The 20,111-nt window shown below is 48.4% G+C and overlaps 1 protein-coding gene across 11 annotated transcripts in view; it reads left to right on the top strand.

Annotated features, from left to right (window-relative positions):
- LOC129853433 (unconventional myosin-Va-like) overlaps window positions 1–20,111 on the top strand; it is a 107,236-nt gene that overhangs the window by 62,036 nt on the left and 25,089 nt on the right. For all 11 annotated transcript variants that reach the window (XM_055919468.1, XM_055919471.1, XM_055919470.1 and 8 more), the window contains exons 8-20: window positions 4,564–4,671; window positions 7,495–7,601; window positions 7,874–8,139; window positions 8,248–8,329; window positions 9,099–9,239; window positions 11,124–11,249; window positions 11,485–11,568; window positions 13,481–13,636; window positions 15,831–15,928; window positions 16,248–16,443; window positions 16,795–17,006; window positions 17,399–17,555; window positions 19,862–20,101. In XM_055919468.1, coding sequence (XP_055775443.1) covers window positions 4,564–4,671; window positions 7,495–7,601; window positions 7,874–8,139; window positions 8,248–8,329; window positions 9,099–9,239; window positions 11,124–11,249; window positions 11,485–11,568; window positions 13,481–13,636; window positions 15,831–15,928; window positions 16,248–16,443; window positions 16,795–17,006; window positions 17,399–17,555; window positions 19,862–20,101 — 1,973 coding nt within the window. The remainder of the gene's footprint in view (window positions 1–4,563; window positions 4,672–7,494; window positions 7,602–7,873; window positions 8,140–8,247; window positions 8,330–9,098; window positions 9,240–11,123; window positions 11,250–11,484; window positions 11,569–13,480; window positions 13,637–15,830; window positions 15,929–16,247; window positions 16,444–16,794; window positions 17,007–17,398; window positions 17,556–19,861; window positions 20,102–20,111) is intronic.

Here is a 20,111-nt window from a genome sequence, read left to right as displayed (position 1 = left end):
TGTATACAGAGAAAAGAGTCGGCCCGAGAATTGAACCCTGTGGTACCCCCATAGAGACTGCCAGAGGACCGGGCAACATGCCCTCCGATTTGACACACTGAACTCTGTCTGCAAAGTAGTTGGTGAACCAGGCAAGGCAGTCATTAGAAAAACCGAGGCTATTGAGTCTGCCGATAAGAATATGGTGATTGACAGAGTCGAAAGCCTTGGCCAGGTCGATGAAGACGGCTGCACAGTAATGTCTTTTATCGATGGCGGTTATGATATCGTTTAGTACCTTGAGCGTGGCTGAGGTGCACCCGTGACCGGCTCGGAAACCGGATTGCACAGCGGAGAAGGTACGGTGGGATTCGAGATGGTCAGTGATCTGTTTGTTGACTTGGCTTTCGAAGACCTTAGCTAGGCAGGGCAGGATGGATATAGGTCTGTAACAGTTTGGGTCCAGGGTGTCTCCCCCTTTGAAGTGGGGGATGACAGCGGCAGCTTTCCAATCCTTGGGGATCTCAGATGATACGAAGGAGAGGTTGAACAGGCTGGTAATAGGGGGTGCGACAATGGCGGCGGACAGTTTCAGAAATAGGGGGTCCAGATTGTCAAGCCCAGCTGATTTGTATGGGTCCAGGTTTTCCAGCTCTTTCAGAACATCTGCTATCTGGATATGGGTAAAGGAGAAGCTGGGGAGGCTTGGGCGAGTAGCAGCGAGGGGGGCGGGGCTGTTGGCCAAGGTTGGAGTCGCCAGGTGGAAGGCATGGCCAGCCATTGAGAAATGTTTGTTGAAGTTTTCGATTATCACGGACTTATCAGTGGTGACCGTGTTATCTAGCCTCAGTGCAGTGGGCAGCTGGGAGGAGGTGCTCTTGTTTTCCATGGACTTTACAGTATCCCAGAACTTTTTGGAGTTACAGGATGCAAATTTCTGCTTGAAAAAGGTGGCCTTTGCTTTCCTGACTGACTGCGTGTATTGGTTCCTGACTTCCCTGAACAGTTGCATATCACGGGGGCTCTTCGATGCTATTGCAGTTCGCCACAGGATGTTTTTGTGCTGGTCGAGGGCAGTCAGGTCTGGAGTGAACCAAGGGCTATATCTGTTCTTGGTTCTGCATTTTTTGAACGGAGCATGCTTGTCTAATATGGTGAGGAAGTAACTTTTAAAGAATGACCAGGCATCCTCAACTGACGGGATGAGGTCAATATCCTTCCAGGGTACCCGGGCCAGGTCGATTAGAAAGGCCTGCTCGCAGAAGTGTTTCAGGGAGCGTTTGACAGTGATGAGGGGTGGTCGTTTGACCGTGGACCCGTGGCGGATACAGGCAATGAGGCAGTGATCGCTGAGATCTTGATTGAAGACAGCAGAGGTGTATTTGGAGGGCAAGTTGGTCAGGATAATGTCTATTAGGGTGCCCATGTTTACGGATTTAGGGTTGTACCTGGTGGGTTCCTTGATGATTTGTGTGAGATTGAGGGCATCAAGCTTAGATTGTAGGACTGCCGGGGTGTTAAGCATATCCCAGTTTAGGTCACCTAACAGAACAAACTCTGAAGCTAGATGGGGAGCGATCAATTCACAGATGGTGTCCAGGGCACAGCTGGGAGCTGAGGGGGGTCGGTAGCAGGCGGCAACAGTGAGAGACTTATTTCTGGAGAGATTAATTTTTAAAATTAGAAGTTCGAAATGTTTGGGCATAGACTTGGAAAGTATGACAGAACTTTGCAGGCTATCTCTGCAGTAGATTGCAACTCCTCCCCCTTTGGCAGTTCTATCTTGACGGAAAGTGTTATAGTTGGGTATGGAAATCTCAGAGTTTTTGGTGGCCTTCCTAAGCCAGGATTCAGACACGGCAAGGACATCAGGGTTGGCAGAGTGTGCTAAAGCGGTGAGTAAGGCAAACTTAGGGAGGAGGCTTCTGATGTTGACATGCATGAGGCCAAGGCTTTTTCGATCACAGAAGTCAACAAATGAGGGTGACTGGGGACATGCAGGGCCTGGGTTTACCTCCACATCACCCGAGGAACAGAGGAGTAGTAGGATGAGGGTGCGGCTAAAGGCTATCAAAACTGGTCGCCTAGAGCGTTGGGGACAAGGAATAAAAGGAGCAGATTTATGGGCGTGGTAGAATAGATTCTGGGCATAATGGGCAGACCAGGGTATGGTGGGGCACGGGTACAGCGGAGGCAAGCCCAGGCACTGGGTGATGATAAGAGAGGTTGCATCTCTGGACATGCTGGTCTCAATGGGTGAGGTCACCGCATGTGTGGGGGGTGGGACAAAGGAGGTATCAGAGGTACGGAGAGTGGAACTACGGGGTCCATTGCAAACCAAAACAATGATAACTAGCCTGAACAACAGTATGCAAGGCATATTGATATTTGAGAGAGACATACAATAAGGCATAAAGTGATTGCAGGTCATGATTGGGAGAGCTAGCTAAAACAGCAGGTGAGATAACAGCAGCTAGTCAGCTAACACAGCAACAGAAGGTAAAAATGGCGACGACTGGGCAGAGAGGGTCGGATTAACTACACACAGATCCTGAGTTAAGGCACAGAGCCGACAGATAAAACACAAATAAACAGAATGGAGTACCGTGAATTAATGGACAGTCAAGCAGGCATCAGCTATGTAGCCAAGTGATCATAGTGTCCAGGGGGCAGCCGTAGATGGAGTAGTGAGGCCTCCACTAAGCTAGCCCGCGGCGTTTAAAGTTAGTAGCCCGGGGGGGTGGTCTGCTCAGACGGAGGGGGTCTGCTCAGATGGAGGCCGGTTGAGGGCACAGCGGATGGGGTATTTGTCTGCAGACCAGACGTGGTCGTGTCGACAGAGAATCCAAGCCGGATGGCGATGGCGAAAGAGAGGTTGTGAGTTGTAGAATTGTGTTTGCTAACTGGTGCTAGCTTCGTGATTCAGACAGCTAGTCATGGGTAGCAAGCTAGCAGAAGATGGAGGTCTGTTTTTAGCCACGCCGTGCAATTCCGTCGGTAGATTAGTGGGGTTCCGTGTGGTAGAGGGGACCAATCCAATTGTCAAAATAGTTATAGTGGCCTAAGAAGATTAGCTCTCTCCCTGGGTGTGAGGCAGTGCCAGGCTGCCTGCAGAGATGGACTGAGGTAGAGATCATGTTAGCTCTCTCCCTGGGTGTGAGGCAGTGCCCAGCTGCCCGCAGAGATGGACTGAGGTAGAGATCATGTTAGCTCTCCCTGGGTGTGAGGCAGTGCCCTGCTGCCTGCAGAGATGGACTGAGGTAGAGATCATGTTAGCTCTCCCTGGGTGTGAGGCAGTGCCCAGCTGCCCGCAGAGATGGACTGAGGTAGAGATCATGTTAGCTCTCTCCCTGGGTGTGAGGCAGTGCCCAGCTGCCCGCAGAGATGGACTGAGGTAGAGATCATGTTAGCTCTCCCTGGGTGTGAGGCAGTGCCCAGCTGCCCGCAGAGATGGACTGAGGTAGAGATCATGTTAGCTCTCCCTGGGTGTGAGGCAGTGCCCAGCTGCCCACAGAGATAGACTGAGGTAGAGATCATGTTAGCTCTCTCCCTGGGTGTGAGGCAGTGCCAGGCTGCCCGCAGAGATAGACTGAGGTAGAGATCATGTTAGCTCTCCCTGGGTGTGAGGCAGTGCCCAGCTGCCTGCAGAGATGGACTGAGGTAGAGATCATGTTAGCTCTCTCCCTGGGTGTGAGGCAGTGCCAGGCTGCCTGCAGAGATAGACTGAGGTAGAGATCATGTTAGCTTTCTCCCTGGGTGTGAGGCAGTGCCCAGCTGCCTGCAGAGATGGACTAAGGTAGAGATCATGTTAGCTCTCTCCCTGGGTGTGAGGCAGTGCCAGGCTGCCTGCAGAGATAGACTGAGGTAGAGATCATGTTAGCTTTCTCCCTGGGTGTGAGGCAGTGCCCAGCTGCCTGCAGAGATGGACTGAGGTAGAGATCATGTTAGCTCTCTCCCTGGGTGTGAGGCAGAAAGAGGCTGTGTGTGTCATCTAACAAGGCTGTTTGTTGCTCCTCAATATTCCTAAATTCCACCTGTGAACACACACACACACACACACACACACACACACACACACACACACACACACACACACACACTTCATCTGCTGTTGGACACACTACATCTCTGCCAAACACACATTGCCCTAGTCTCTCTCAGCTGGCCTCTTGGCAGAGACACACCCCCAGAATGGAGGTGTTGTCACGGTGATATCAGCCCTGAGTTGCCAGGTAACAGGCTATGGTTGCTTTAGTCTAGAGAAGGCTTTGTCTTGTGAGTGTGCGTGTGTGCGCAGTTTATGCGTGCACGTATTAGTAAGAGTTCAATGTGTCACACTCACATCAGGTCAGGATTTGGCCCTGTGTGATCCCAGTGACACTAATGTAGCAGTATTCTCCTGGGCAGCTGCTCATAACATTTGAATAGAATAGAATACTTTCTATAGGCTACTGATTAACCACTGTTGATTTTGTGTGTGTGTGTGTGTGTGTGTGTGTGTGTGTGTGTGTGTGTGTGTGTGTGTGTGTGTGTGTGTGTGTGTGTGTGTGTGTGTGTGTGTGTGTGTGTGTGTTGTCCATGCAGGTAGTGCTGATGTCTTCCACTGCACCAACCAGGGCCGGAACCCGGTCATCGATGGAGTCGACGATGCTAAAGAGATGTGCACAACACAACATGCCTTCTCACTGCTAGGTAATATATACACACACACCTGACATGCCTTCTCACTGCTAGGTAATATATATACACACACACACCTGACATTCCTTCTCACTGCTAGGTAATATATACACACACACACCTGACATGCCTTCTCACTGCTAGGTAATATATACACACACACCTGACATGCCTTCTCACTGCTAGGTAATATATACACACACACACCTGACATGCCTTCTCACTGCTAGGTAATATATACACACACACCTGACATGCCTTCTCACTGCTAGGTAATATATACACACACACACCTGACATGCCTTCTCACTGCTAGGTAATATATACACACACACCTGACATGCCTTCTCACTGCTAGGTAATATATACACACACACACCTGACATGCCTTCTCACTGCTAGGTAATATAAACACACACACACCTGACATGCCTTCTCACTGCTAGGTAATATATACACACACACACCTGACATTCCTTCTCACTGCTAGGTAATATATACACACACACACCTGACATTCCTTCTCACTGCTAGGTAATATATACACACACACACCTGACATTCCTTCTCACTGCTAGGTAATATACACACACACACACCTGACATTCCTTCTCACTGCTAGGTAATATATACACACACACCTGACATGCCTTCTCACTGCTAGGTAATATATACACACACACCTGACATTCCTTCTCACTGCTAGGTAATATATACACACACACACCTGACATGCCTTCTCACTGCTAGGTAATATATACACACACACCTGACATTCCTTCTCACTGCTAGGTAATATATATACACACACCTGACATGCCTTCTCACTGCTAGGTAATATATACACACACACACCTGACATTCCTTCTCACTGCTAGGTAATATATACACACACACCTGACATGCCTTCTCACTGCTAGGTAATATATACACACACACACACACACACCTGACATTCCTTCTCACTGCTAGGTAATATATACACACACACACCTGACATGCCTTCTCACTGCTAGGTAATATATACACACACACCTGACATGCCTTCTCACTGCTAGGTAATATATACACACACACCTGACATGCCTTCTCACTGCTAGGTAATATATACACACACACCTGACATGCCTTCTCACTGCTAGGTAATATACACACACACACCTGACATTCCTTCTCACTGCTAGGTAATATATACACACACACACACACACACCTGACATTCCTTCTCACTGCTAGGTAATATATACACACACACACCTGACATGCCTTCTCACTGCTAGGTAATATATACACACACACCTGACATGCCTTCTCACTGCTAGGTAATATATACACACACACCTGACATGCCTTCTCACTGCTAGGTAATATATACACACACACCTGACATGCCTTCTCACTGCTAGGTAATATATACACACACACACCTGACATTCCTTCTCACTGCTAGGTAATATATACACACACACACCTGACATTCCTTCTCACTGCTAGGTAATATATACACACACACACACCTGACATTCCTTCTCACTGCTAGGTAATATATACACACACACACCTGACATTCCTTCTCACTGCTAGGTAATATATACACACACACACCTGACATTCCTTCTCACTGCTAGGTAATATATACACACACACACCTGACATGCCTTCTCACTGCTAGGTAATATATACACACACACACCTGACATTCCTTCTCACTGCTAGGTAATATATACACACACACCTGACATGCCTTCTCACTGCTAGGTAATATATACACACACACACCTGACATGCCTTCTCACTGCTAGGTAATATATATACACACACACACCTGACATGCCTTCTCACTGCTAGGTAATATATACACACACACACACACCTGACATGCCTTCTCACTGCTAGGTAATATATACACACACACCTGACATGCCTTCTCACTGCTAGGTAATATATACACACACACACCTGACATGCCTTCTCACTGCTAGGTAATATATACACACACACACACACCTGACATGCCTTCTCACTGCTAGGTAATATATACACACACACACACACCTGACATGCCTTCTCACTGCTAGGTAATATATACACACACACCTGACATTCCTTCTCACTGCTAGGTAATATATACACACACACACCTGACATGCCTTCTCACTGCTAGGTAATATATACACACACACACCTGACATTCCTTCTCACTGCTAGGTAATATATACACACACACACCTGACATTCCTTCTCACTGCTAGGTAATATACACACACACACACCTGACATTCCTTCTCACTGCTAGGTAATATATACACACACACCTGACATGCCTTCTCACTGCTAGGTAATATATACACACACACACACCTGACATGCCTTCTCACTGCTAGGTAATATATACACACACACACCTGACATGCCTTCTCACTGCTAGGTAATATATACACACACACACACCTGACATGCCTTCTCACTGCTAGGTAATATATACACACACAACTAGGTTTAATTGTCACATACACTGGATAGGTGCAGTGAAACGTGCTGTTTTACAGGGTCAGCCATAGTAGTGTTGCGCCCCTGGAGAAAATTAGGGTTTAGTGCCTTCCTCAAGTGAACATAGACAGATTTTCACCTTGTCGACTTGTATATTCAAACCAACTACCTTTCGGTTACTGGCCCAATGCTCTTAGCGCTAAGATCCCCTACTGTCCTTGGTCACACACAAACACCACACACACACACATGAACATTTCCCAGGCAGTCATTTACTCTATCCCATTTTGGGTTTTAGTGTAGTGTTGATTTTGATAGTATTATTTTGTGTGTGTTTGTGTTCAGGCATCAACGAGTTGAACCAGAAGGGGCTGTTCCAGGTCCTGGCTGCCATCTTACATCTGGGCAACGTGGAGATCAAGGACCGAGACTCTGACAGCAGCATCATACCTGTAAGGAGACACCTCCAACCTCTCTGACCTCTAACCTCTATTATTAAACCTCTGACCTCTCCTAATGATTGACTCTTTCTCAAATCGTCTTGACTCACTTCCTCGCATCCTCTATCCTCACCTCCTTCTCAAAACCCATTGGAGAAGAAGGTCTGAGGGGAGGGACCTTGGATCTTCTCCAAGATGGTTAAGAAGGTTTAAGGAGATGGAAAGAATAGCAGAAAGACGAATTGAGCAATTGATTGAAATGACCATGAATCCCTCTCTCTCAGCCCAATAACCGCCACCTGACGGTGTTCTGTGAGCTGATGGGTGTGACCTACCAGGACATGTCTCATTGGCTGTGCCACAAGAAGCTGAAGACAGCCCAGGAGACCTACATCAAGCCCATCCCTCGGCTGCAAGCCTCCAATGCCCGCGACGCGCTCGCCAAACACATCTACGCCAAAGTCTTCAACTGGATCGTGGACCATGTCAACAAATCTCTGCGCGCCACCGTCAAACAGCACTCCTTCATAGGAGTCCTGGATATCTATGGGTGGGTGGTGTGTGTGTGTGTGTGTGTGTGTGTGTGTGTGTGTGTGTGTGTGTGTGTGTGTGTGTGTGTGTGAGACAGTCACTCTCTGACCTCTCCTCTGCTCTCCAGGTTTGAGACGTTTGAGATCAACAGTTTTGAACAGTTCTGTATCAACTATGCTAACGAGAAACTGCAACAGCAGTTTAACATGGTGAGAAAACTGTGTGTGTCCTGTCTGAAACTGAACTCCTGTGGTGCCGTTGTCTAAATAACCCTGTTAGTGCGTAAAAGTATTCCAAAATAACAATATAAATAGTTTGATATCTTTGGTTATTGATGCAGAGTAACAATGTGATCCTCTCTGTACATGCTGACCTTCCCTCTCCTCTCCTTTCTTCTCCCCTCCCTTTTCCTCTCCCCTCCCTTTTCCTCTCCCCTCTCCTTTCCTTTCCTCTGCCCTCTCCTTTCCTCTCCTTTTCTCTCCACTCTCCTTTCCTCTGCCCTCTCCCCTTTCCACTCCCCTCTCTTCTCCCCTCCTCTCCTTTCCTCTCTCTCTTTCTCCTCCCCTCTCCTATCCTCTCCCCTCCTTTCCTTTCCACTCCCCTCTCTTCTCCTCTCCTTTCCTCTCCTCTTTCTCCTCCCCTCTCCTATCCTCTCCCCTCCTTTCCTTTCCACTCCCCTCTTCTCCTCTCCTTTCCTCTCCTCTTTCTCCTCCCCTCTCCTATCCTCTCCCCTCCTTTCCTTTCCACTCCTCTCTCTCCTCCCCTCTTCTCCTTTCCTTTCCTCTCCTCTTTCTCCTCCCCTCTTCTATCCTCTCTCCTCCTTTCCTTTCCACTCCCCTCTCTTCTCCCCTCCTCTCCTTTCATCTCCCTCTTTCTCCTCCCCTCTCCTATCCTCTCCCCTCCTTTCCTTTCCAATCCTCTCTCTCCTCCCCTCCGCTCCTTTCCTCTCCTCTTTCTCCTCCCCTCTCCTATCTACAGCATGTGTTCAAGCTGGAGCAGGAGGAGTATTTGAAGGAGCAGATTCCCTGGACTCTGATAGACTTCTATGATAACCAGCCATGTATCAACCTCATAGAGGCCAAGATGGGGGTACTAGACCTGCTGGACGAAGAGTGCAAGGTACACACATACACAAACACACACACACACACACACACATAATGCAGAGGCACACATACATACATACATACATACATACATACATACATACATACGTACGTACGTACGTAATGCAGAGGCGCACACAGACACACACACACACACACACACATAATGCAGAGGCACACATACACACACACATACATAATAGATATATACATACATACAGTGGGGCAAAAAAGTATTTAGTCAGCCACCAATTGTGCCAGTTCTCCCACTTAAAAAGATGAGAGAGGCCTATAATTTTCATCATAGGTGCACTTCAACTATGACAGACAAAATGAGAAAAAAAATCCAGAAAATCACATTGTAGGATTTTTAATGAATTTATTTGCAAATTATGGTGGAAAATAAGTATTTGGTCACCTTCAAACAAACAAGCAAGATTTCTGGCTCTCACAGACCTCTTCTTTGAGAGGCTCCTCTGTTCTCCACTCGTTACCTGTATTAATGGCACCTGTTTGAACTTGTTATCAGTATAAAAGACACCTGTCCACAACCTCAAACAGTCACACTCCAAACTCCACTATGGCCAAGACCAAAGAGCTGTCAAAGGACACCAGAAACAAAATTGTAGACCTGCACCAGGCTGGGAAGACTAAATCTGCAATAGGTAAGCAGCTTGGTTTGAAGAAATCAACTGTGGGAGCAATTATTAGGAAATGGAAGACATACAAGATCACTGATAATCTCCCTCGATCTGGGGCGCCACGCAAGATCTCACCCCGTGGGGTCAAAATGATCACAAGAACGGTGAGCAAAAATCCCAGAACCACACGGGGGGACCTAGTGAATGAACTGCAGAGAGCTGGGACCAAAGTAACAAAGCCTACCATCAGTAACACACTACGCCGCCAGGGACTCAAATCCTGCAGTGCCAGACGTGTCCCCCTGCTTAAGCCAGTACATGTCCAGGCCCGTCTGAAGTTTGCTAGAGAGCATTTGGATGATCCAGAAGAAGATTGGGAGAATGTCATATGGTCAGATGAAACCAAAATATAACTTTTTGGTAAAAACTCAACTCGAGTTGCATCCAAAGAACACCATACCTACTGTGAAGCATGGGGGTGGAAACATCATGCTTTGGGGCTGTTTTTCTGCAAAGGGACCAGGACGACTGATCCGTGTAAAGGAAAGAATGAATGGGGCCATCTATCGTGAGATTTTGAGTGAAAACCTCCTTCCATCAGCAAGGGCATTGAAGATGAAACGTGGCTGGGTCTTTCAGCATGACAATGATCCCAAACACACCGCCCGGGCAACAAAGGAGTGGCTTCGTAAGAAGCATTTCAAGGTCCTGGAGTGGCCTAGCCAGTCTCCAGATCTCAACCCCATAGAAAATCTTTGGAGGGAGTTGAAAGTCTGTGTTGCCCAGCAACAGCCCCAAAACATCACTGCTCTAGAGGAGATCTGCATGGAGGAATGGGCCAAAATACCAGCAACAGTGTGTGAAAACCTTGTGAAGACTTACAGAAAACGTTTGACTTCTGTCATTGCCAACAAAGGGTATATAACAAAGTATTGAGATAAACTTTTGTTATAGACCAAATACTTATTTTCCACCATAATTTGCAAATAAATTCATTAAAAATCCTACAATGTGATTTTCTGGATTTTTTTTTCTCATTTTGTCTGTCATAGTTGAAGTGTACCTATGATGAAAATTACAGGCCTCTCTCATCTTTTTAAGTGGGGGAACTTGCACAATTGGTGGCTGACTCTATACTTTTTTGCCCCACTGTACATACATGCATACATACATAATGCAGAGGTGAACACAGACATCCATAACACAGACACACACATCCAGAGTAACTAGTGTGAACCAGTGTTCTGTGTGTCCAGATGCCTAAAGGTTCAGATGACTCGTGGGCCCAGAAGCTGTATAACACCCATCTGAAGACCTGCTCTCTGTTTGAGAAACCTCGCATGTCCAACAAAGCCTTCATCATACAGCACTTCGCTGACAAGGTACTGATCACTGTGTGTTGTGTGTGCAGAGTTGATGTCTTGGCTGACCCAGTAGTGCTGAGTTGTGTTTTAGTCTCAGTGTCCGGTTACAGAGAGAGGGAAGTGAGCGGGTTCACTCTATGAATAAAATGAATGCTGTTCTGATTGATAATCTGAGTCAAAATGGACAGTTCTGAAAATCACTTATGATAAAAGTGTCAGCAAAATGACTTTATTTTCTAACTGTTGTGTCCAGGTGCAGTACCAGTGTGATGGCTTTCTGGAGAAGAACAAGGACACAGTGAATGAAGAGCAGATCAATGTCCTGAAGGCCAGCAAGGTGTGTGTCCCTGCCAAACACACACACACACACACACTGCACGTTCAATGGGTAACACACACACACTGCACGTTCAATGGGTAACACACACACACACCGCACGTTCAATGGGTAACACACACACACACACCGCACGTTCAATGGGTAACACACACACACACACCACGTTCAATGGGTAACACACACACACACCGCACGTTCAACGGGTAACACACACACACACCGCACGTTCAACGGGTAACACACACACACGCTGCACGTTCAATGGGTAACACACACACACACCGCACGTTCAACGGGTAACACACACACACACTGCACGTTCAATGGGTAACACACACACACTGCACGTTCAATGGGTAACACACACACACACCACACATTCAATGGGTAACACACACACACTGCACGTTCAATGGGTAACACACACACACTGCACGTTCAATGGGTAACACACACACACACTGCACATTCAACGGGTAACACACACACACACACACTGCACATTCAACGGGTAACACACACACATTTGATGACATTCTCATTAGTGCGTATGTTTGACAGTCTGTGTTGTCTCACTGAATGACCTCCGACAGGGAACCCAGTGAAGGTCAGGAGAAACAGCACCCTCTGCTGTCCATGTGGTGTAATGATGATGTGCACACAGTTGGAGACATTTTCTGTCCACCAAATAAGCCTTGCAGTGTGTGTGTATGCGTGTGTGTGTATAAAGACTCACTCTGCCCGTTGTTCTGTTGTAGAGGCCAGCAGCAGCAGAGAGGGGTAAGGGTTAAAACACTCCTTTAACCCCTAACACCTTAAACACACACAGGGTTAACTACACTGGAACAATCATCCATGGCAATACTGTGTGCGTGTATGTGTGTGTACGTGTGTTGCCATGGAAACCAGCTTGACTAACCAGTAATGGTGTAGAAGTGATAATGACTCTTTAATGAGAATGAAGCTATAGGAATGTAGCATTTCAACCCATCCTCATGGTTCTGTGTGTGTTTGTGTCGACAATAAACACACATTCCTTCTGTGCCTACCATCAGCGAAGAAACGGCTCAGTCATGTGTTCTGCTGTCTGAGCCGTCAGACATTGTGCCACGTCTATGGTCTGATGCCGTGTTATCATTACAAACAGCCTTGGTCAGCAGACACCATGACATCTACCTGCCTGTTCTGATGGCCCTTTGATTTGGATTTCTACTTTTATATCAATTATACTTTGAATATGTTTTAGATGTGTGTACTGAAATTATTTTCAATTCCTAGGTTTCTTTCATTTTTGGTTAATCTTTATTTTGTCGTTGTGTTGTTTGTTTTACATCTGTTGTCCATGTGTCTGTCCCGTCATGACAACAACCGTTAAACAGCTAAAGGTAAACATGATGCCCTCCTCATTTACCCTCTTTCTGTCTCAACCTTCGTTAGTTCTTTCTATCTTACTAACCCACACCATTCATTCTTCCTCACCGTGGTCTCACATCAGCTCAAATGGCACTTAAGTATGTGGCGGGGGGGGGGGGGGGGGGGCTGAACGGACGCTGCAGCACTGGAGACTAGCCGGGGGGGGGGGCTGCACTGTGGCCCTCTCCCCATCTTAACCAACCACAATACACAATACAGAGAACACAATAACCAATCGCTTTCTCCTTGAACCATAACATGTACAATGTTCTTTGCTGTCATTTTAGATTGTTAGATAGAAAGGATGGTATGAATAAGCCTCCCACAGATACCTATGGCTAACAATGCAAACTATTAGCTGAGCAAGTTTGTGACGTAACTGTCTGTTGTATGCTGCTACCTTTTTATTAATACAAGTCATATATATATATATATATATGTCAATTAAGAAGAGTGTCTTATTTGCAGTAATGTTTGTTTGTGTGTGTGTGTGTAGTTGGACCTGCTAGTGGAGCTGTTTCAGGATGAGGAGAAAGTGACCAGTCCGACAGGGACCGCTCCAGGAGGTCGAACACGACTCAGTGTCAAACCAAAACAGATCAGATCTGCTGGAGCAAGCAGCAAGGAGCACAAGAAGACTGTTGGCTGCCAGGTAGACTGATCATAGACACACACACCTACGGAAACTCAGACCAGGGTTGGGACTTGCCAACCAGAGTCAGAATAGCTGAAATGTTTTTCTCCTCTGTCTCTGTCCTCTCTTCTCCCTATCTCCTCTGTCTCTGTCCTCTCTTCTCCCTCTCTCCTCTGTCCTCTCTTCTCCCTCTCTCCTCTGTCCTCTCTTCTCCCTCTCTCCTCTGTCTCTGTCCTCTCTTCTCCCTATCTCCTATGTCTCTGTCCTCTCTTCTCCCTATCTCCTCTGTCTCTGTCCTCTCTTCTCCCTCTCTCCTCTGTCCTCTCTTCTCCCTCTCTCCTCTGTCCTCTCTTCTCCCTCTCTCCTCTGTCCTCTCTTCTCCCTCTCTCCTCTGTCTCTGTCCTCTCTTCTCCCTCTCTCCTCTGTCTCTGTCCTCTCTTCTCTCTCCTCTGCCTCTGTCCTCTTCTCCCTCTCTCCTCTGTCTCTGTCCTCTCTTCTCCCTATCTCCTATGTCTCTGTCCTCTCTTCTCCCTCTCTCCTCTGTCCTCTCTTCTCTCCCTCTCCTCTCTCTGTCCTCTCTTCTCTCTCTCCTCTCTTCTCCCTCTCTCCTCTGTCTCTGTCCTCTCTTCTCTCCCTCTCCTCTGTCTCTGTCCTCTCTTCTCTCTCTGTCCTCTGTCCTCTCTTCTCCCTCTCTCCTCTGTCTCTGTCCTCTCTTCTCTCCCTCTCCTCTGTCTCTGTCCTCTCTTCTCCCTCTCTCCTCTGCCTCTGTCCTCTCTTCTCCCTCTCTCCTCTGTCCTCTGTCCTCTCTTCTCCCTCTCTCCTCTGTCCTCTCTTCTCTCTTCTCTCCTCTGTATCTGTCCTCTCTTCTCCCTCTCTCCTCTGTATCTGTCCTCTCTTCTCTCTCTCCTCTGTCCTCTCTTCTCCCTCTCTCCTCTGTCTCTGTCCTCTCTTCTCTCCCTCTCCTCTGTCTCTGTCCTCTCTTCTCTCTCTGTCCTCTGTCCTCTCTTCTCCCTCTCTCCTCTGTCTCTGTCCTCTCTTCTCTCCCTCTCCTCTGTCTCTGTCCTCTCTTCTCCCTCTCTCCTCTGCCTCTGTCCTCTCTTCTCCCTCTCTCCTCTGTCCTCTCTTCTCTCTTCTCTCTCTCTCCTCTGTCCTCTCTTCTCCCTATCTCCTATGTCTCTGTCCTCTCTTCTCCCTATCTCCTATGTCTCTGTCCTCTCTTCTCCCTATCTCCTCTGTCTCTGTCCTCTCTTCTCCCTCTCTCCTCTGTCTCTGTCCTCTCTTCTCTCCCTCTCCTCTGTCTCTGTCCTCTCTTCTCTCTCTGTCCTCTGTCCTCTCTTCTCCCTCTCTCCTCTGTCTCTGTCCTCTCTTCTCTCCCTCTCCTCTGTCTCTGTCCTCTCTTCTCCCTCTCTCCTCTGCCTCTGTCCTCTCTTCTCCCTCTCTCCTCTGTCCTCTCTTCTCTCTTCTCTCTCTGTCCTCTGTCCTCTCTTCTCCCTCTCTCCTCTGTATCTGTCCTCTCTTCTCTCCCTCTCCTCTGTCTCTGTCCTCTCTTCTCTCTCTCTCCTCTGTCCTCTCTTCTCCCTCTCTCCTCTGTCTCTGTCCTCTCTTCTCTCCCTCTCCTCTGTCTCTGTCCTCTCTTCTCTCTCTGTCCTCTGTCCTCTCTTCTCCCTCTCTCCTCTGTCTCTGTCCTCTCTTCTCTCCCTCTCCTCTGTCTCTGTCCTCTCTTCTCCCTCTCTCCTCTGCCTCTGTCCTCTCTTCTCCCTCTCTCCTCTGTCCTCTCTTCTCTCTTCTCTCTCTCTCCTCTGTCCTCTCTTCTCCCTATCTCCTATGTCTCTGTCCTCTCTTCTCCCTATCTCCTATGTCTCTGTCCTCTCTTCTCCCTATCTCCTCTGTCTCTGTCCTCTCTTCTCCCTCTCTCCTCTGTCTCTGTCCTCCTCCCTCTCTCCTCTGCCTCTGTCCTCCTCCCTCTCTCCTCTGCCTCTGTCCTCCTCCCTCTCTCCTCTGCCTCTGTCCTCCTCACTCTCTCCTCTGTCCTCTCTTCTCCCTCTCTCCTCTGTCCTCTCTTCTCCCTCTCTCCTCTGTCCTCTCTTCTCCCTCTCTCCTCTGTCCTCTCTTCTCCCTCTCTCCTCTGTCCTCTCTTCTCCCTCTCTCCTCTGTCCTCTCTTCTCCCTCTCTCCTCTGTCCTCTCTTCTCCCTCTCTCCTCTCCTCCTGTAGTTCCGGAACTCTCTGGCTATGTTGATGGAGACTCTGAATGCGACCACTCCTCACTATGTTCGCTGCATCAAGCCCAACGACCTCAAGTTCCCCTTCACGTGAGTATCTGCATGCTACTCTGGTTAAGTTGCCATAGTACCATCTGACTTGGCAAGATGATGTTAGGTGAATGTAATTGTGATGTCATGAGGCTGAATGGTTCTCTCCAGGTCTGGCTGGTATGGTTGGATTAACTATGTGAATGTTGTCTTTAGGTTTGACCCTAACATTAGTGGAATGTTGTCTTTAGGTTTGACCCTAACATTAGTGGAATATTGTCTTTAAGTTTGACCCTAATGTTAGGTGTACGTTGTCTTTAGGTTGAGCTGAATGTTGTGTGTGGGTCTGACCCTAACGTTAGGTGAATGTTGTCTTTAGGTTTGACCCTAAGCGAGCGGTGCAGCAGCTCAGAGCCTGTGGTGTTCTGGAAACCATCCGCATCTCAGCCGCAGGCTTCCCATCCAGGTGGACCTACCAGGAGTTCTTCAGTCGTTACCGGGTTCTGATGAAGCAGAAGGACGTCCTGTCGGACAGGAGGCTGACCTGTAGGAACGTCCTGGAGAAACTGGTGCAGGTATGAGGGTTCAGGGGTTAGAGGTCAGGCCTGTTTGAGATCAACTACATTGCAATCAGACTGCGCAGAATCAAAGATCTACAAATCATCTTCCGTCCCAATTATTTATGTCAGAGATGGTCAACTCCAGTTCTCGGGGGCCGGAGGGGTGAGACACATTCTCCCCATCCTTAGCAAACCCAGCTGATTAAACTAACTGCATGATGAGTCAGGTTTGTTAGCTGGGGCAAAGTGTGCCACCAATCAGGACCACGACTGGAGTTGCCCATCCCTGATTTCTGAGCAATTCTGGACCTCACCTTGCTCAAACTGATCCCCTAAAACAGGATGTTTCTCTCTGTCTCTCTCCAGGACCAGGACAAGTACCAGTTTGGTAAGACGAAGATCTTCTTCAGGGCTGGTCAGGTTGCCTACCTGGAGAAGCTGAGGGCTGATAAGCTGAGGAAGGCGTGCGTCCGCATCCAGAAGACCATCCGCTGCTGGCTGGTACGCAAGAAGTACCTCCGCAAGAAGCATGCTGCCATCACCATCCAGAGATACACCCGCGGACACCAGGCCCGCTGGTCAGTGGAGCACACACCTGTCACTCAGCACCCTCTGGACAATCACCATGCAGATAAAAGTAGTTTAGACTGTATGACTTCCTGAAAAGGAGCACATCAGAATTGTCTGATGTATTGTAGGAAGTGGGAACATTTTTATAAATATCTATTTGTGATTTGATTGATTTGTTAATCGGATCAGTTGGAGGTTATTGGTGGGTAAATTATGGTAATTCAACAGCATTTTTCACCAATTACCCTGAATACACTCTTTCTCCCCTACCTTCTCTGTCTCCTCTGTCCCACGTCTCTCTCCTTCCTCCCCTCTCTCTCTCTCCCCTGCCTCTCTCCCTCCCCTCTCTATCTCTCTCCTGCCTCCTCTGTCCCCCTCTCTCACTCTCTCCCTGCCCCAGTCTGGTTAAGTACATGCGTCAGACTCTGGCAGCCATCACTATCCAGAAGTTCCAGAGGATGTGTGTTCAGAGGAAACTGTACCTACAGAAGCAGGCTGCTGCCCTGGTCATGCAGACTATCCTCAGAGCATACATGGCCCGACAGAAATACCAAGGGGTGAGAGACACATACAGTATACACACACTACATGTTTCTTGTTTTACTCTCTTTGTGGAGGGACATTTGTGGAGATTTGGATAGAAGAACCAACACACACACACACCTAGCACTGCCAGCTAACAGCACAGCTGTCCTGCATGTCTGTCAGCAGTGTGGTTTATAAATAACTCCAGTTCAACGTTGGATGGACTTGGGTCACCCTCATACCTGGACCACTACCAGGGAATTAGGGAGAGAACTAGGCTGGTGTCTCTCTGGTTACTGGGAGCTAGGTAGAGAACTAGGCTGGTGTCTCTCAGGTTACTGGGAGCTAGGTAGAGAACTAGGCTGGTGTCTCTCTGGTTACTGGGAGTTAGGGAGAGAACTAGGCTGGTGTCTCTCTGGTTACTGGGAGTTAGGTAGAGAACTAGGCTGGTGTCTCTCTGGTTACTGGGAGCTAGGGAGAGAACTAGGCTGGTGTCTCTGGTTACTGGGAGTTAGGGAGAGAACTAGGCTGGTGTCTCTCTGGTTACTGGGAGTTAGGTAGAGAACTAGGCTGGTGTCTCTCTGGTTACTGGGAGTTAGGGAGAGAACTAGGCTGGTGTCTCTCTGGTTACTGGGAGTTAGGGAGAGAACTAGGCTGGTGTCTCTCTGGTTACTGGGAGTTAGGGAGAGAACTAGGCTGGTGTCTCTCTGGTTACTGGGAGTTAGGGAGAGAACTAGGCTGGTGTCTCTGGTTACTGGGAGTTAGGGAGAGAACTAGGCTGGTGTCTCTCTGGTTACTGGGAGTTAGGTAGAGAACTAGGCTGGTGTCTCTCTGGTTACTGGGAGTTAGGGAGAGAACTAGGCTGGTGTCTCTGGTTACTGGGAGTTAGTGAGAGAACTAGGCTGGTGTCTCTGGTTACTGGGAGTCAGGGAGAGAACTAGGCTGGTGTCTGGTTACTGGGAGTTAGGGAGAGAACTAGGCTGGTGTCTCTCTGGTTACTGGGAGTTGGTGAGAGAACTAGAGAACTACTCTGGTGTCTCTCTGGTTACTGGGAGTTAGTGAGAGAACTAGGCTGGTGTCTCTGGTTACTGGGAGCTAGGGAGAGAACTAGGCTGGTGTCTCTCTGGTTACTGGGAGTTAGGGAGAGAACCAGGCTGGTGTCTCTGGTTACTGGGAGTTAGGTAGAGAACTAGGCTGGTGTCTCTGGTTACTGGGAGCTAGGGAGAGAACTAGGCTGGTGTCTCTGGTTACTGGGAGTTAGTGAGAGAACTAGGCTGGTGTCTCTGGTTACTGGGAGCTAGGGAGAGAACTAGGCTGGTGTCTCTGGTTACTGGGAGTTAGTGAGAGAACTAGGCTGGTGTCTCTCTGGTTACTGGGAGTTGGTGAGAGAACTGGGCTGGTGTCTCTGGTTACTGGGAGTTAGTGAGAGAACTAGGCTGGTGTCTCTGGTTACTGGGAGTTAGGGAGAGAACTAGGCTGGTGTCTCTGGTTACTGGGAGTTAGTGAGAGAACTAGGCTGGTGTCTCTCTGGTTACTGGGAGTTGGTGAGAGAACTAGGCTGGTGTCTCTGGTTACTGGGAGTTAGTGAGAGAACTAGGCTGGTGTCTCTGGTTACTGGGAGTTAGGGAGAGAACTAGGCTGGTGTCTCTGGTTACTGGGAGTTAGGGAGAGAACTAGGCTGGTGTCTCTGGTTACTGGAAGTTAGGGAGAGAACTAGGCTGGTGTCTCTCTGGTTACTGGGAGTTAGTGAGAGAACTAGGCTGGTGTCTCTCTGGTTACTGGGAGTTAGGGAGAGAACTAGGCTGGTGTCTCTCTGGTTACTGGGAGTTAGGGAGAGAACTAGGCTGGTGTCTCTGGTTACTGGGAGTTAGGGAGAGAACTAGGCTGGTGTCTCTGGTTACTGGGAGTTAGGGAGAGAACTAGGATGGTGTCTCTGGTTACTGGGAGCTAGGTAGAGAACTGGGCTGGTGTCTCTGGTTACTGGGAGTTAGTGAGAGAACTAGGCTGATGTCTCTTTGGTCACTGGGGCCATGTTAGGGTCAGGTGACATGGCAGTAGTTAGGGACTGTCCCACTGACTGACACACACAGCTGACCTCTTTAACATAACCCTGCCAGGATATCTGTTTGTCTGTGCATCTGTTTGTCTCTCTCTCTCTGTGTCTCTGACATCACACGTCTGTTATATTAGGTAGAAGAGTAGACACTAGATAGATCTCTTGTTGTTGTGGATTAACAGCAAGATGAAGCCCAGGAGACCAATAACAGCTCAGGAACACCAGAATTCTCACATTACATTCACAGGAACTAACTCTCTCTTTCTCCCTCTCTCTCCACAGTTGCTGCGTAACCACAAAGCTGTGTTCATCCAGAAACACGTGCGTGGCTGGCTGGCCAGACAGCGGTACAAGCGATCCCTGCGAGCCATCGTCTATCTGCAGTGCTGCATCAGGAGGATGAAGGCCAAGAAAGAGCTGAAGAAGCTGAAAATCGAGGCCCGCTCCGTTGAACATTTCAAGAAACTTAACGTTGGCATGGAGAATAAGATCATGCAGCTGCAGAGGAAGTTAGATGAACAGGTGGGGCTCT

This window comes from Salvelinus fontinalis, chromosome 4 (genome assembly GCF_029448725.1).
Source record: "Salvelinus fontinalis isolate EN_2023a chromosome 4, ASM2944872v1, whole genome shotgun sequence".
In the NCBI taxonomy this organism is placed as follows: Eukaryota; Metazoa; Chordata; class Actinopteri; order Salmoniformes; family Salmonidae; genus Salvelinus; species Salvelinus fontinalis.
Note: the sequence above shows the minus strand (reverse complement) of the source record. Positions and strands in the feature narration are given on the sequence as shown.